Source organism: Euphorbia lathyris, chromosome 1, assembly GCF_963576675.1.
Source record: "Euphorbia lathyris chromosome 1, ddEupLath1.1, whole genome shotgun sequence".
Lineage (NCBI taxonomy): Eukaryota > Viridiplantae > Streptophyta > Magnoliopsida > Malpighiales > Euphorbiaceae > Euphorbia > Euphorbia lathyris.
In genome coordinates this window covers 101,854,831-101,872,100 of record NC_088910.1, presented here as the reverse complement: position 1 = coordinate 101,872,100, position 17,270 = coordinate 101,854,831, and the positions used below count along the sequence as shown (strand labels likewise).

At 32.4% G+C, this 17,270-nt stretch overlaps 1 protein-coding gene across 1 annotated transcript; it reads left to right on the top strand.

Moving 5' to 3' along the window:
• Positions 1–15,446: 15,446 nt before the first annotated feature.
• LOC136212468 (mini zinc finger protein 2-like) lies at positions 15,447–16,026 on the top strand. Its single transcript, XM_066002772.1, has one exon. The coding sequence runs from the start codon at positions 15,544–15,546 to the stop codon at positions 15,832–15,834; it is 291 nt and encodes a 96-aa protein (XP_065858844.1). The 5' UTR covers positions 15,447–15,543; the 3' UTR covers positions 15,835–16,026.
• Positions 16,027–17,270: the final 1,244 nt, after the last annotated feature.

Genomic DNA, 17,270 nt, shown 5'->3' with positions numbered 1-17,270 from the left:
CGAGATTACTTGATTTATTTATTTATTTTATTTATTAAAAATGATGAAAATCAACTAAAGGTACATAATTTATTACTTGTTGCTAATTTAATGAAATATGCAATAAACTAGCACTAAACCTAACAATTTAGCTTAAAAATAAACCGTAAATTACCCCAAAAGATAGGGATAAAATGTCCCTATCACCAACTGCCACATACAGTACTCCACCATATTTAACTTTTAAGTGTGTTCCATCTACACATATAACAGGGCGAATATGTGCGTGAAAACCCCGGATTGAAGCACCCATAGCCATGAAGAAGAATTTAAAATGATCTTCATCGTCAGTTTCAATATGTGTCACCGTACCTGGATTAACAAATTTCAATGTCTCACAATAGTCAGGTAACAACATATACGATTCTTCAAGTGAACCACTAGTGCTATCTACCGCCCAACATCTTGCTCTCTAAGCTTGCATATATGATAGGTTGATTGAAAAATCTTTTTCAGTCTCCCAAATGATGTGACTTGGGTGGTACACTTGATTCTCCATATTTAACCTATCTCTAAGTATGATACCTGCGACTTATTTCCCCGCTTGCCTATGATGCGGCAATAGTTGTCCACCCCGATCGCAGGTGTGACTGTCCATACTGTCAATTCTTCGTAGCATGAACATATCTGAACCTAGTATGACTCCACCTCTAGCCCGCCACTTGCATGTGTCAAAATGTTTGCATCGAACCTCAAACAATGACTTAGTTGATCTGTGCACCTTCCATTTGAACATATTATCAATTGCATATCTCCCAAGTGCATCTTGCAGTTCTCATTTTCTTTTGAACATATCGTGCGCTTTCAAACCACCATCCCCTGAAGATTCTGTAATTTTCATCAGAATGGCCGGTTCCTCTAGTACCTGTGGAACATACCGAAATGGATCCGTTCTCCTTCTCCGTCTGGCTTCATTATCAATCTCATTCAAACTTGGTTGAACATTATCAATCGATGGGTCTGAAACAGATCTTTGGCGATCATTGTTATCATATACGTGATCATCATTATCATATCCATTGTAATCGTTATCATATCCATGATCATCGTTATCATAGCCATGCCCATCATTCTCATAGCCATGACCATTATTATCATATCCTTGATCATCCTCGTTCCCTACGTTCTCATACCCAAACATTTGATCCAATGTAATATCGTCTAGCCCAAGAGGAGATTGGGTATATGGATTCATGATATGTTTTTCCAGAGCACGAGTCTCAAATGCTATGTTGGGAACACAAGAACTTAATCTGGATAGTTTACTTGGCCCAACATGTTCATTGTTCCGTGGTTGCCGATTTCAGCAACAATTGGTCGCCGTACTTCAGCAACAATTGGTGGCCGTACTTCAGCAACACTTGGTTACCGTACGTCCGCAATAATTGGTCGCCTTACTTCCGCAACACTTGGTCACCGTACTTCCACAACACTTGTTCGCGGTGTCATAGAAACATATAATGACATCACATCGGGTTTATTCCATCGACAAAACTCAACGAATCCAGCAATATCAATGTCCTCCACTATGTCTGCTAATCTTCCAAAAAGTTTATTTGGACCGTATGTTGTGTGCATTGCCATATATATTTCATGTGAGGTTGCATCAATATTCAGCGAAGCGTGAATTCTGTCTCTCAAAGTTTGATAATCAGTTGGCGTTGAAAAATGGAGCACCTTCGATTGACCACCAATGTATATCATTGTGTCCATGGGCCCCTCTTTTTTCCATTCTCCATCCCAAGAAAGCATACACAGACAAGTATTCAGGGTGGACATATTTCTGCATTATCATAAAAAAGAAGTAAATTATATATTATTTGTAAATTAAAGAAAGCTATCGAAACATATCATGATATACACATTTGGAACTATAAGATCGGTCGATATTTGTCGATATTGCAGTATATATCGACACATATCGGCACATATCGACACATAAGAATAAATCCTATGTCGATATCTGTCGATAATACATAGATATCGATAAATATCGACATATATCGCTACGATGCACTCTCATGATATTTGTCGATATTGATCAGAAATCGACAGATATCGACAGAAGATCAAGAGACGTTTTTTTGAATGATCAGTTAATGAGCATTAAATGCAGTTAATGATCACTTTGAATGACACTCTTTTTCGAATATCACTCTATCAATTAAAGATGAGTCTTGGCTATTGAGATTCCCCATGAACATTTCGATGCTTTCTCCTATAAATATACGATTTGTCTGTTCATAGTTATTCATTCTAGTAAACTTTCATTTTACCATCTAGAGCTAAAAATGGAGAGAGGATCATATTCTCGAACTCAGGCGCCACCTCCACAACCTCCTCTTCCTGAGTTCGAAACACTCATTTCTTCCTTTCGTCACGGCGACACGGACGAAATCATTCGCTTCATGATAGGCATGGCGAAAACCATGTCTTTTGTTGCAGAATCCTTGACTGCCCATCTAGAGTCAGTTGAGGATGAAAAGAAGATGATGAAGAAGGAGGTGAAGGCCCTCAAACGTCAGTTGGAGAAGTCCAGGAAGGAGCTCGCTGACGCCCTTTTGGGTCCTGAATATATTTTTTAGTTTATGTTTTGTGTTTATGTTTTTAATGTTTATTTACTTTTTTTCCGTTTGTTTGTGTTTGTGTTCTTAATGTTTATGCATCATTTTTTGTTTGTGTTTTGTTCATTTTTAATGTTTTATGTACTCTTTTTTTATAATATATTATTATGTTTGTTTGAATCTTATGGTTTAGAATAGAACACAACATAGATTATTTGGAACTTCGGTCGATATAAGTCGATATCAAATACAATATCGACATTTAACTTCGATCGATATATGTCGATATCGAATGCAATATCGATATATCGATAAATATCGATACTTCAATATCTGTCGATATTCATCAGAAATCGACAGATATCGACACTGTCGGGGAAAAAATCTCAAAGTGATGTTCCAAACCAAAATGCATCTTCCTACAATAATGCCACTGTTTTTAGGGATTCGCACGACCAGGATTAACATGAAAAAGCAACATAAACAATATACATTGGGTTGTAGAGAAAGAAAACGATAGATCTTAACGATGAATGGACTAGGCTTTACATATTTTCAATGGAACTAAAAACCAATGAACAACTTATATGAATGTATAAAATCTTGTTATATGAACTGTGGGTTGGATTGATTGTTGTTCGTAATCGTTCTGTAAATTGATTTGTTCTTTAGAGAGAGAGAGAGAGAGCGCGAGAAAAACAATGAGAGGGGGAAGACAACGTTATTATTATGAAGAAGACGAGGGCAAACTTGAAATTTATTTAATGAAATATGTTAGTTTTGGTTAGTTTTTCAAAAGGAGTTAGAAAAGAAAACTAACACCTGCTAGTTTTGTAATTTTCAATGTTATCAAGCCCGGACCGGACCGGCAGGTCGGACCGATTCGACCGGGAACCGAATGGCAGTCCGGTCCGAGCTTGACTGGTTGTTTGATATCTAATTTTTTTTTTCCAAAAACTAAAAATTATTTCTGAAAGAACATTAAATGTGGTTTCCTTTTTGAATGAAGGTCATGAAGAAGACGAACAAAATGAGTCCGACATCCTAACTAAATTAACACCCTTAGTAAAACTTTCGAACTACTAGTCCTTAATTTATTAAAAATAAAAAAATAAAAATATAAAATAAAGTGAGAACAACAACAAATCAATATTTATCACAAAAATCATCACTAACTAGAGAAAAATAGAAATTCAAAGTGGTATGCCACCAACTAATCATATCACTAGATAGACCAAAACTAACCAAAACATTTTCTACCCAATTCCCCTCCTTATAAATATGAGAAACGACAATGACATGGAAGAAATTTGATGCAGACAAGTGAGTCACTCTGTGCGCACAAACTATGGAATCGAATGACATTCAAATTTAGACAAATTCACAACATAGTTAGACTTGCATTATATCCATATCTTGTGCCAGCCATTTTTCGAAGCATGCTAAATGAAAAAATTGGCCCCCTTAAGCTCCGCTAGAAATGCTTGAGAAGAGGTAATTGGAAATGTAAAAGCTCCACACATGAATGAAGGAAAATAGACAAGTCTAGGCACATCGGAATTATAAAATTTTATCTATTTCTCTTTTTCTAAGATCCGTTAATTGTTATTTCATATTCAGCTCTCCCACACTTATGATCCACCCACACTGGAGGCCTTCAGATGGACTTCCAAAACCAACCCAAATTTTCGAGCCGCAACATCACTAATGATGTTCTCTTGGCTTCCACTATCAATGATCATATTACACTTCACTCCTTGCACCAAACAACGAGTATGGAAGAGTAGGTGTCGTTGGTTCTCTTCAATTTGGTTAAAGACTAATAGTCGCCTCACAACATAGACTGCATGATCATCTTTATAGCCTCCATCATCCTCATCTTCGATAGGCTCACAAAACACATCATCCTCGTCCTCATAATCATCTTTATACTGTTCCACAACATTTGCACTTCGTCTTTCCGTAATTCATATTGGATCGATGCCCTGGTTCGTTGCATCGGAAACACTTGAAAGCTTCTCTTCCGCATTAGGAGCTATCACCACCAGGTCTGCGGTAGCCATCACGTCCTTTCACAAGTTAGCCCTTCAAGATACCTTGAAGTCTTTTGGTTTTTGGTTTTCAATAAGTTAGCCCTTGCAGAAAGCCTCAAGAACTCCAAAGTATATTCATGCATGGTTTTTGTGCTTTATGAACAATTCCGATAAGAACTGTAGATATACTACTCATAGTCAGGTGGTAAGAACCATTCCCTCAGCATTGACTTCATCTGTAACCAAGATCGTATCGGTTCCCTTCCTCCTCTCATTCTTTCTTTTTTCACGCGGTCCCACCAAACTCATGCACCACCATTTAGTCGATATGCCACTAACCGAACCTTCCTTTCGTTCGGTATTCCAGCATACTCAAAGAACCTTTCAACTTCTAATAACCAATCAAGAAACCCTTTGATATCAAGCTCACCCCCAAATGAGGGTAAATCAATTTTCAACTTAAAGGCATCGTCTCTATCATAATTACATCCATATCCATCCATAACATTCATATTATCCACATACGAATTTTCCCCTATATGATTCATACGCCCATAGCCAATCATACCAACATCATTATTAATACCCATGTTTTTAGCGATTCTATTAGGCTCAAAATCATCAAATGCATCTCAATCACTATCGCTCTTGGCATTGTGAATAATGCCTGGATTAAGACGTCTTACCTAATGAACCCTAGGACCCATTTGTTGTTGAACAAGATTTTGCCTTGGTGGTGGAGATGGTGGTGGGGTTGGTTGCAGGTGGGGTTGAGGTCTAATAACGTCATACTACCTTTGGTGAGAACCTCCAACCAGCAGTAGACAGATACTTCTAATCTCGAGTTTGAGCTCCTCAAGGGATATAGCAAACGCTGTCGTATTTGCATTGTGCCTTTCATTTTGGTCCATGAGAGCTTCTCTAAATCCCTAAATACAAGCTTCCATATCTTCAAACTTCTTATCATAGGGTTCCAATGCTTCTTGTGGTGGACGGGGTTGAACCATTGTCAGTAAGAAGTCTCCAAACGAAAAACGACTTGGCTCTAATACAAACTGATAGGGATTATTATCGAAATAGAGGTTTTTGATCTTAAAGCCCACAAAGAGTTCCTTATCTACCTAAAATAGAAGAAGTTATCCCAAGGTTTCATGGACTAAATCCGTAGGAGTAATGAAATCCCCATTGTTGAAGGTGTAAAACCTTAACAAAACTACAAAGAGAAGATAATAGTTTTTTATTTATAAAAGTTAAGTAATTACAAAGAAATAGATGGATTTATAACATCTCAATACCTGAATGGAAAATTATAAAAAAAAAGTAAAAGCCTACATTTAAAGATATAAAACTTAAAGGGGTAAAATGGGACTGAGTTAAAAAAAGGTTCATGGAAAAATAGTGAATAATACAATGTAGACGGGTATATCAGACTTGTCTCCTTACTGAGCAAATAAGTCACGTCTCCTTGGTGAGCACGTCAATCTTGTCTCCTTGGTGAGCAAATAATCAAGGGTTCATAGAAGACAAGATAAGACCGAAGTCATCCCACACCAAAGCCGAAAAGATACCTTATAGGAAGACAGAAACAACCTTACCAAAGAGTAGTCGAAGCTAGGCCTGTGGTGTTACCACTCTCTGTTTGGACCTGGACTTGCCGAAAAGATGTCCTCATAAAAAATGCATAGACCAAATGGACTTAAATATGGATTATAGCATGCGTACAACATATAATAATAATATAATAATATAAGTATCATTATAAATTTAATAACAAGTAAAAGAATTAAATAAAATTAAAATTTATTGAAATTAAATAGTAATAATAATAATAATAATATTTTGTCTTACGGGATCATACTATATCTTTTGTCAAACCCGACCATAGACGACCCCAATCGGCATCGGGCGTGAAATAGGAAGATCATAATCAACACTTAGGAGTCTCCAATTTATCCCAATATCATAATATCATATTATATAACAATTGAAATACCAAAGTTCTAACCATAATTCTAACAATAAGCAGCCACTTCCAAACCTCGCCTAATCGATCGGTAACCTTCTCTATATCCTGTACTTTATCACCTAAAAACATTAAAACATTTAAAAACGTGAGACAAAAATCTCAGTAAGAAACTATCAGCTATAAAAATCAACTTTACTTAACATAGCTACACATATACATTGATAAAGGGATTTAATCAAAACCTTATAAAATATACTCAAAACTTAAGTTCATATATAGTCAAAGTAGTAAACCAAAACCATAAAAATATATAATCTTGTATCCATTCTTGAGTTCAAAATCTTATAAAATATTGTAATCAAATAAGTGTTTTATCAAACCAACTCGTATTTAATCAAACGTAAAACCTTATATCAAAATCAATCATAACCGAAAACATAATCCAAATGAACTTAAAACATTGTATCCATCCTCGAGTTTCTCCCCTTAAGTATCAATCCATAACCACATATATAATCGAGACGTCTCTTAACATTGCCTATCCCATATGGTCTTACCCAACACTTCGCTGCCACACCCAATAGGTCTTCAAACTGTGTACACAGGCCATGTCCCTCACTGAACGTGGTCTTCAAATATAAAACCACCGATCCGGATAAGTCTCGATGGATATAAAATCATAAAATCATAACGTACTCAAATTTCCTTTCACAATAATTTGGCTACAATTAGCCATTTTGTATCATAAAAAACATATTTGGACTTCAATCCAAAATAATAACAATAATAACCGCAACCGATTTCTCAATCCAAAAACAATTCGTAATAAATCATCAAATTCATTTTGTTCAATATAGATATATATTGAAACCAAAAACATATATGTATATATGTAAATCAACCAAATTAAGCCTTAAATCAACATAATCAAGTAAAATCTGAAATTCACATAGAAGCATAATCAATAGATTCATTTGAACCATAATTTCATAATAAAAAGCAAAATCATGAAAAACCCCAATTTTACAAAATTCCTGCATAACCTTAAAATATCACTTTCTGAATTTTTTTTTATTATATGTATATCTATATACATAAAACTCAAAATATAGTTGATAGTTACTTACCTTGGTCACTAATTGAACAAAATACACCCGATCGATTCGCCGCTAAATTCTGTCTAAGACGTTTCCCTCCAAACACTGCCGAAACTCAAAAACTCTTCGGTTAGGACTTAGATCTATATATAAGGATGCTATGGTTCCAATTTCGAGTGATTCGGACGGTCGAATCTCCGTAAATCAAAGAAACGGTGAAGAAACGGTTCAGAGAAAACTGATGATACAAATGAATGAAAAAGAAAATAAAAGAAAAGAAAAGAAGATAATCACACCGTCTGCTAGATTTGAGATATATATCTCAAATTTGGTAAATATCACATTTGATCCTCCATCTTTATATAATCTTATCAAATTATTCTAAACTTTTAATTTATACATAAAACCATCAAAGTAACTCCAAACTTTTCCTATAACACCGATTTAACTTCACACACCCAATAATTATAATATATATTACTATCAAGGTATAAATTCTAAAAATTTAGATCCGGACGTGACAATTCTCCCCACCTTAAGAAATTTCGTCCTCGAAATTCATATTCTCTAGTCTCTCTTAATTTCCTTTCGAAACCATTTTCAAATTATCAAGATTCCTCATAATCATCATAAGGCCACAAATTCTAACGTTTCCTTCCATTAACTCCATGATTTATCAATATCGATATCTTTGTTACAATCATTTAAATATAACTCTTAGTAACTCTAAACTTCAACCTAGTCAATTCCATCACCAATAAATCCACAAGAAAACTTCAAATATCATATATTCAATTTTATATCATATGATATACTTTATATTCATATCTTCCTAAAATACACCAAATCTCACTTTAATAAATTGAAATCACAATTGATTCCATCAATTGCATATATATATCAAATATATTTCACCTATCTCCAAGTTCTACAGACTTCAAAAAAATATCACTTTTAAACCGCTAATATGTATGATATTATATTTTTCTTAAACTTCAAATAATGCGAATAATGATTTGCATCAATATATAATCTTATTTCATCATAATAACAATATTTGTATCTATAATTTTTCACTCCAATCAAGATGAATATGAACTCCAAGTCATCATCATCAATCAAATATAAACCTTATATCGATAACATATTTCCTCTATGAATATCACATTGACTTATTTATTTTCGTAAAACCTCTATAATCAAATCCTTACAAGAAGAAAAATCAATATGGATCATTCTTATACCCATCATCCTACATCCCATCAATAACTCCAAATAAATTTAAGTTTCTCATCAAACTATATGGATAACAAATACGATTTACTTAAATCGCAATGTGAAAGTTTTTGAAATCTCCAAACAATATCCTCAAACACAATAAAAACCTAAAATTTTTATAATGTCATTCAATTTCTTTATTTGATTTATAAATACTCAATTTGATATTTATGTAAATTTAGACTATAATCCTCGAAACTTCAATCTTTTCTCCAAACCATAAAACCATATAACCAAAGAAGATAGAGTACCTAAATTACGATAATCAATGTCTTTTTTTTTCCTCCAAACTCCAAATGATATCTTTACACCCATAAAAGTCAGTAAATCTATAATATCATTCGATTTTCTTATTTTACCTATAAACATATAAACTTAAACCATAATCACACAAACTTCACCTAAAAATAACTTCTATTAACAATATATGTACTACAAAATTTCAATTATCAACATATATATCCTCTTATATCATATTTATCTCTTAATTTCCTACCTCAAACTGTGCTTAAGATCAGCAAAATTTGTCCTCAAAATTCATATCTTAATTATTTCCTCAAACACTATTTAAGCTTACCAAATGTTTATATGTAATCATCAAATGATGAACTCTAATATATTCTCTCACTTTACTTCTCATTGATCACTAACATCGGTATCACTCTAAACATTATTTATATAACTCTCAATAATTCTAAACCTCAACCCAATGAAGTTCACTGATTCTATAATATACTAAATTAATGTTATAATCTCCCAATCATTAATCAACTTCCAAACCCATTAAATGAAACCTCCATATTTTATCTTTTTCAATCTCATATCTATTATCTTCAATTTATCACTTTATCATTTCCTCGATCTCCTATAGTCCTAAGAAGATCAACTTATCATGTAAACCAGTAGCAATGTCTCTCAAATAAGGAGAAAAATCAAAGCAAAAACCAAATTCTGGTTTAACGCTAAAATGACTAACATATGCCGTTTTCAGCATAACTTTTTCATACGGAGTCCGATTAAGGTGATTCCAAAACCCTTGGAATCGTAAGACAAAAATAAAGAACTTTCATTTAGGACTCTATGACAGATTCGGCCTATATCTGGTCAAAAAATGCATCATAAGATTAAGATGCAGATCTGATTCTCCCGCAACACCTATATAGACAATTCTCTATTATCTCTAGCTCAAAGTTATAATTCATTCATAACCCATATCACCAAATATCAAATAATTTGCTAATTTTCATACACCCAATATGTTACTAACCATCAAATCTCATTTCTACCCCGCATTAGCTAGTTACTCAATCCTCGAAAAATTCCAAATTATTCCTTAGCTATCACCAAATATCTATATTCCTCAATTACTATCGATTATTTCTTAGGTATTACCAAATATCGATATTCCTCAATTACTATCAACCTTAGGTCCGAAGAATATAACCTAGAGCTCTGATACCAAACTGTCACACCCGACCCTAGACGACCTCAATCGGCATCGGGCGTGAAATAGGAAGATCATAATCAACACTTAGGAGTCTCCAATTTATCCCAATATCATAATATCATATTATATAACAACTGAAATACCAAAGTTCTAACCATAATTCTAACAATAAGCAGCCACTTCCAAACCTCGCCTAATCGATCGGTAACCTTCTCTATATCCTGTACTTTATCACCTAAAAACATTAAAACATTCAAAAACGTGAGACAAAAATCTCAGTAAGAAACTATCAGCTATAAAAATCAACTTTACTTAACATAGCTACACATATACATTGATAAAGGGATTTAATCAAAACCTTATAAAAATATACTCAACACTTAAGTTCATATATAGTCAAAGTAGTAAACCAAAACCATAAAAATATATAATCTTGTATCCATTCTTGAGTTCAAAACCTTATAAAATATTGTAATCAAATAAGTGTTTTATCAAACCAACTCGTATTTAATCAAACGTAAAACCTTATATCAAAATCAATCATAACCGAAAACATAATCCAAATGAACTTAAAACATTGTATCCATCCTCGAGTTTCTCCCCTTAAGTATCAATCCATAACCACATATATAATCGAGACGTCTCTTAATATTGCCTATCCCATATGGTCTTACCCAACACTTCGCTGCCATACCCAATAGGTCTTCAAACTGTGTACACAGGCCATGTCCCTCACTGAACATGGTCTTCAAATATAAAACCACCGATCCGGATAACTCTCGATGGATATAAAATCATAAAATCATAACGTACTCAAATTTCCTTTCACAATCATTTGGCTACAATTAGCCCTTTTGTATCATAAAAATCATATTTGGACTTCAATCCAAAATAATAACAATAATAACCGCAACCGATTTCTCAATCCAAAAACAATTCGTAATAAATCATCAAATTCATTTTGTTCAATATAGATATATATTGAAACCAAAAACATATATGTATATATGTAAATCAACCAAATTAAGCCTTAAATCAACATAATCAAGTAAAATCTGAAATTCACATAGAAGCATAATCAATAGATTCATTTGAACCATAATTTCATAATAAAAAGCAAAATCATGAAAAACCCCAATTTTACAAAATTACTGCATAACCTTAAAATATCACTTTCTGAAATTTTTTTGATTATATGTATATCTATATACATAAAACTCAAAATATAGTTGATAGTTACTTACCTTGGTCACTAATTGAACAAAATACACCCGATCGATTCGCCGCTAAATTCTGTCTAAGACGTTTCCCTCCAAACACTGCCGAAACTCAAAAACTCTTCGGTTAGGACTTAGATTTATATATAAGGATGCTATGGTTCCAATTTCGAGTGATTCGGACGGTCGAATCTCCGTAAATCAAAGAAACGGTGAAGAAACGGTTCAGAGAAAACTGATGATACAAATGAATGAAAAAGAAAATAAAAGAAAAGAAAAGATGATAATCACACCGCCTGCTAGATTTGAGATATATATCTCAAATTTGGTAAATATCACATTTGATCCTCCATCTTTATATAATCTTATCAAATTACTCTAAACTTTTAATTTATACATAAAACCATCAAAGTAACTCCAAACTTTTCCTATAACACCGATTTAACTTCACACACCCAATAATTATAATATATATTACTATCAATGTATAAATTCTAGAAATTTAGACCCGGACGTAACATCTTTAGATACCACAGATCTTGCAGCATCTTTGTCGCAAGGTCATCCAGCTCCATTGGAGCTGGATTTTCCAAAATCACTCTATTTTTAGAGTACAGTGGAGAAGACCTTAGTATCTATATTTATTTTTGTAAATGAAGTACAAAACTGCATCTAGTCATATAAACTTATTTTTTAGTTTTCAAATTTAATCATAATATTTTTAATTAAGTTTGTTAGTATATATACACCAAAATTCTTATACTTGTATATAGTAATAAATAAATAAAATTGTCTTAAATTTTTATTAAATTTTTTTTTATTTGTTCTTTAATATAATATCTTTAAACTAACATTAAATATTATATATATTTTTTTATAATTTTTCAAAAAATCATAATTTTTATTAATAGCAATCTTCGTAGCATTCCTTTTGGCTCACAGGTGTCGTTGATCTGACGTGTTGCTGTTATCTCTTGCATCTAGTTAATCTGGCATTGCAGGAACGAAGCTATCTTTAAGGAAGTTTCCCCTTCTATCCAGCACTCGAAGTTCACACTCTTTCGAATGATTCAATAGTCTTTGGCCTCTTCTAAAGGTTTCTGCTCTTCACAGAGAGATGCTGCTATCTTATCCCGTCTTCTGGCTTCTCCTAGACTGCCTCCTGCTCCCAACATTATTCCGGTCCATTGGCTTAAACCTCCTCCGGGCTGGGTTAAAGTCAATGTGGATGGCTCTGCTTTTGGCACTCCTGGCGAGGCTGGAGCGGGAGGCATTTTTCGCAACCATCGAGGATTTTCCAAAGGTTGTTTTGCTTTTTCTACCCCGCCTTTTTTTGCTTATTTGGCTGAATTGAGAGCCGCTATTTTCTCAATTGAACTTGCTTGGGAGAAAAATTGGCATCAGCTTTGGGTTGAATCAGACTCAATGTACGTAGTTAATCTGCTTAGACACTGTTCCATGGATGTTCCTTGGAGTATTCGTCAGGAGTGGTTGCATTGTCTCAGCATTTGCTCTAGAATGAACATTATCTTTACACACATCTTTAGGGAAGGAAATAGAGTTGCTGATGCATTGGCAAAGTTTGAAGTCTCTTCCTCCGTGATCAATTGGTGGCCTTCAGCTCCTGCTTTTTGCCACAGGTTTATCAATGATGACATTTGTAGTATTTCACAATTGCGTTTTTCTTGACTTTTCTTATCTTTTCTCGTTCCCCCTTCTTTTGTTTGTTCTCTTTCTTCTTCTCTTGTTCAAACACTCACTTTTTTTATTTATATATTGAGGGTTTGCCAGTTCTTGGGCCATGGGTGCTCACCCCGTCTAAGTTCTATCTCGTCCCAATTTCTATTAAAAAAAGATTAGAGATAAAATTTTATGTAGTTCTACTTCTATTTTAATAATTTATAAATGATTGTTTATTTATTTATAAATGAATAAGTTTTACACAACTAAATTAAACTTCTATAATTATATAAAAATTAATAAATAAATTATTTCTTTTAGAAGATAAATCAATTACTTAATAGTGGAGAAATTATGATTATGTAGGAAAAAATAAAAAATAAGAAATAAAATAGAAAATAGAAAATAAAAAATAGAAAAATAGATGTTTTATTATTAAAAAAAGAGAGTAAAAGGTATTTTTAATATTTAAAATTTTATTTATTATAGTTTGACTATTATCTCAAATATAAGGTTTAAAGAGTTGATGAAAATAAAAAAAAATTAAGAAACTATATAATTATATTTAAAAATATAATAACTATATAGACAAATATAGTTGGCAATTGGTATCAATGAACCCCACAAAAATGCCTTTTTAGCATAACCACCAGATTAGTCCCATTAGTATACAAATTAGGTATGGAAAAGAAAAATGAAATTTCTCACTATTTATAATCTCAGATGAAAAGTAAGTATAAATATATATATACACTACATTTTAAAAGAGCTTAGCTGGTTATTCCATTTTAAACCAATCACAATCTGATATCCAAACCAAAGTTTTCTCATCATTTTTGGCTAATTTTCTATTATAATTCTGAAATTATTGTTTTTACTTTCTTCTTTGAAAGAATATTTCAGTATATGTATTAATTAATGGGTTGTCAAGGCAGTTGCCTTGTTCATTTCACCACTACTACTCTAGGATTTATTGGTAAAAAAGCATGTTTTATATAAATGAGAAAAATACACTACATTTATAGCTTTTAAATATTTATTTTATTCACCAAAATGTTATTAATTTGAACTAATTTTATTTAGTTCTTTATGTATTACACCATTGTTTACATACACTATATAACCTTTTAAAGTTAAGTCCATAAATAAGAAAATAAGTATGATATTTGATGATAAGATTATGGTATTAAAATATTTTTCTATAAAAAAAATCCGTAAATTTTTTGAGATTGATTAGACATTTTAAGTGACTCGTCTTTCAATTAAACTATCGTATACACTAACAATTATAATTCAATCCTAACTTAATTAAGTAATTGTAGGTCCTTATAACTCATGTATTGACGGATCCACCTTATAGATTGTGGGATCCGCGGTCCCCACTCTCTCTATATAATTCACTAATTTTATTTAAAGGTTATCCCATAATAAAATAGAAATTAAATAAAAATTAAATCTAAACACAATTATATTTTAGCTTAATTTGATACTCTATTTATTAAGAATTGAGCATATTAAAATAATCAAAATTTATGTAATAGTATATATAGGCCCTATTGTATAAAATTCTTGATTCTAGCATTGAATCCATGCCAAGCTTAATTAAGATTTTAACTAAATACTTTTGTATTTATTTGATTTGTTTAAAATTATCATTTTTATTTTTATTTATTAGTCTCTTTACATGTTAAGAGTAACAAGCTTAATTAAGTGAATGTAGGTCCTTATAACTCAAGCAATGACAGATCCACACGATCATATATATATATATATATAGAAATTTTTGAGACAATCGCACACGCAAATGCCTCTAGACTTGCAGACTCATCCCACCATGTATCTTTAATTTCACAAATTAATGAGGTTGTCGGTACTCGAATCCTAGAGACTCTCATACCATATTATGGAACCAGCTCAAACTTATAGTTAAAGGCCAATCATACATCTTATATTAATCTCTGACAAAACATACCTAATCCAAAAGGCTCAATATTTTTTCTTAAGAAAAAATGCACAATGTTATAATAAGAAAATTAGAAGTAAATATAAATTAGGTCGGTAGAAAGTGCATAATATAATATAATAATAGAGCTTTACATGCTATAAATATACCCCTCTCTAGGGTTAGGGCTTGCAATTAGAACCTACACCTCACTTTCTCAATCCCTCTCCTAATTTTGGTTGCAGAGAAAGAAATTAATCCTCCTTCATCATAAATTAAGATGAGAAAGAGGCAAGTAGTAATAAGAAGAGAAGAAGCATCAAGAAATTCATCAGCTTCATCTATCACAGTAACAAGTGTTAGATATGGAGAGTGCGAAAAGAATCATGCGGCTAATGTTGGAGGTTATGCTGTAGACGGATGTAGAGAATTCATGGCTAGTATTGGAGAAGAAGGTTCTATTGCTGCACTTACTTGTGCTGCCTGTGGCTGCCACAGAAACTTCCACAGAAGAGAATTCGAAGCTGAGGCAGTCTGTGATTGTTCATCCAATGGGACTAATTCTAATTAAGGATTTTTAATCATGGAGGTTAATTAATTAATTACTTAATTTCCTGTTTGATGATATTGTATTGACTTCTTCTACTTTTCTTTCTTAATTTGGGTTTGATTGTGTTTTCTATTCTGTTAAAAGGATTGATGCTTATGAATATACCTCCATTATGGTATTATTTGTGTGAAGAAAAACCAAAATTCAAGAGTGTCAAGTTTGTTATTTCTTAATGAATTGAATACAATATCAAAGAATTATCTGCTGTGAATTTGCTGATGAAAATCTGATGTTGATGTTGTAATTGTGTGATTCTTGTTTGCCGAGTGCAACAATTATATTTCTTATTCTCGTCTTAATACATAATTATACGCCTAAACTTATCACGCTTTTAATTTCATGATGCCAAAGGGCAAAACATGATAAATTTAGATGCTTAATTTAGCTAGTTTGGTGGGACAAATTTAGGCTCTAGCTGGTGGTCCTCCCAACCAGATTTTTGTAATCCTTTTACTTCGGATGATAACTCCGATAAGGAGCAGTTTCGTTGTGCTTAAATTTGATCGTTTAACTTTCCTTTTAATACTATTCGTTCTCCTTCCCCTTCCCCTTCCCCTTCTTCAAACTCCGATTCCTATTTTTCATAGAGAAATTTCCTATTGATGGAGATCAATAAGAGATTTCTGTCAAAACTTCTGTCACTCCATCTCCGTGGGATTTTGGTGTTTGTTGTAGTGTTTTGGAAGTTGTCAATCTAGTTGGATTTTGGTGTTTGTTGCAGTGTTTTGGAAGTTGTCAATCTAGTTGGAATGTCTACTCGCCTATAAAAACCATTCTTGAAATCTTATTTATTAGCTTAAGCTTTTGTTTATTTTCTTTTTAAAATGTATTTGAGTTTGAAAATTTTCCTTATTTCATTGATCAATCTGGAATTCTGATTTTGTTTTAGGCTATTAATAATAATATAATTAAGGAAATGCAGTTATGTTATTAATCCATCAGCTCTTGAAGAGTTGAAAACATGAAAAATAAAATTTAATTGAAGAGAAATTATATTAATAGGGAAATGCATAATTGATGTAAGTCCATTAAGAAAATAGCAAAGTTATCTTAAAAAGGTCAGAGAAAAAAATCTAAGGAATATTTTCTAAATGCGGTAGTCATATCTGTATGGTAAGATCACTTTGTATTTAAGGTTAGAGGCCCACATATCTAATCATGTTGGTTGTTATGGTAGAATTTTTACTTAGCAATGTGCTTAAAAGCTCATTAAAGCTAATATAAACCATATCCTTTCTTTTTCTTAGTCAATCAAATTTAATTAGTTTTTAATTAATTCAATATTCCAACATCAAATTAAAAGTCAGTCCAATTAACAAGATGCTGCACGATTACCAAGCTTTTATTTATAGACACTAATTAATTAGTGTACCAAATTAATAATTGCCAGAAAAATA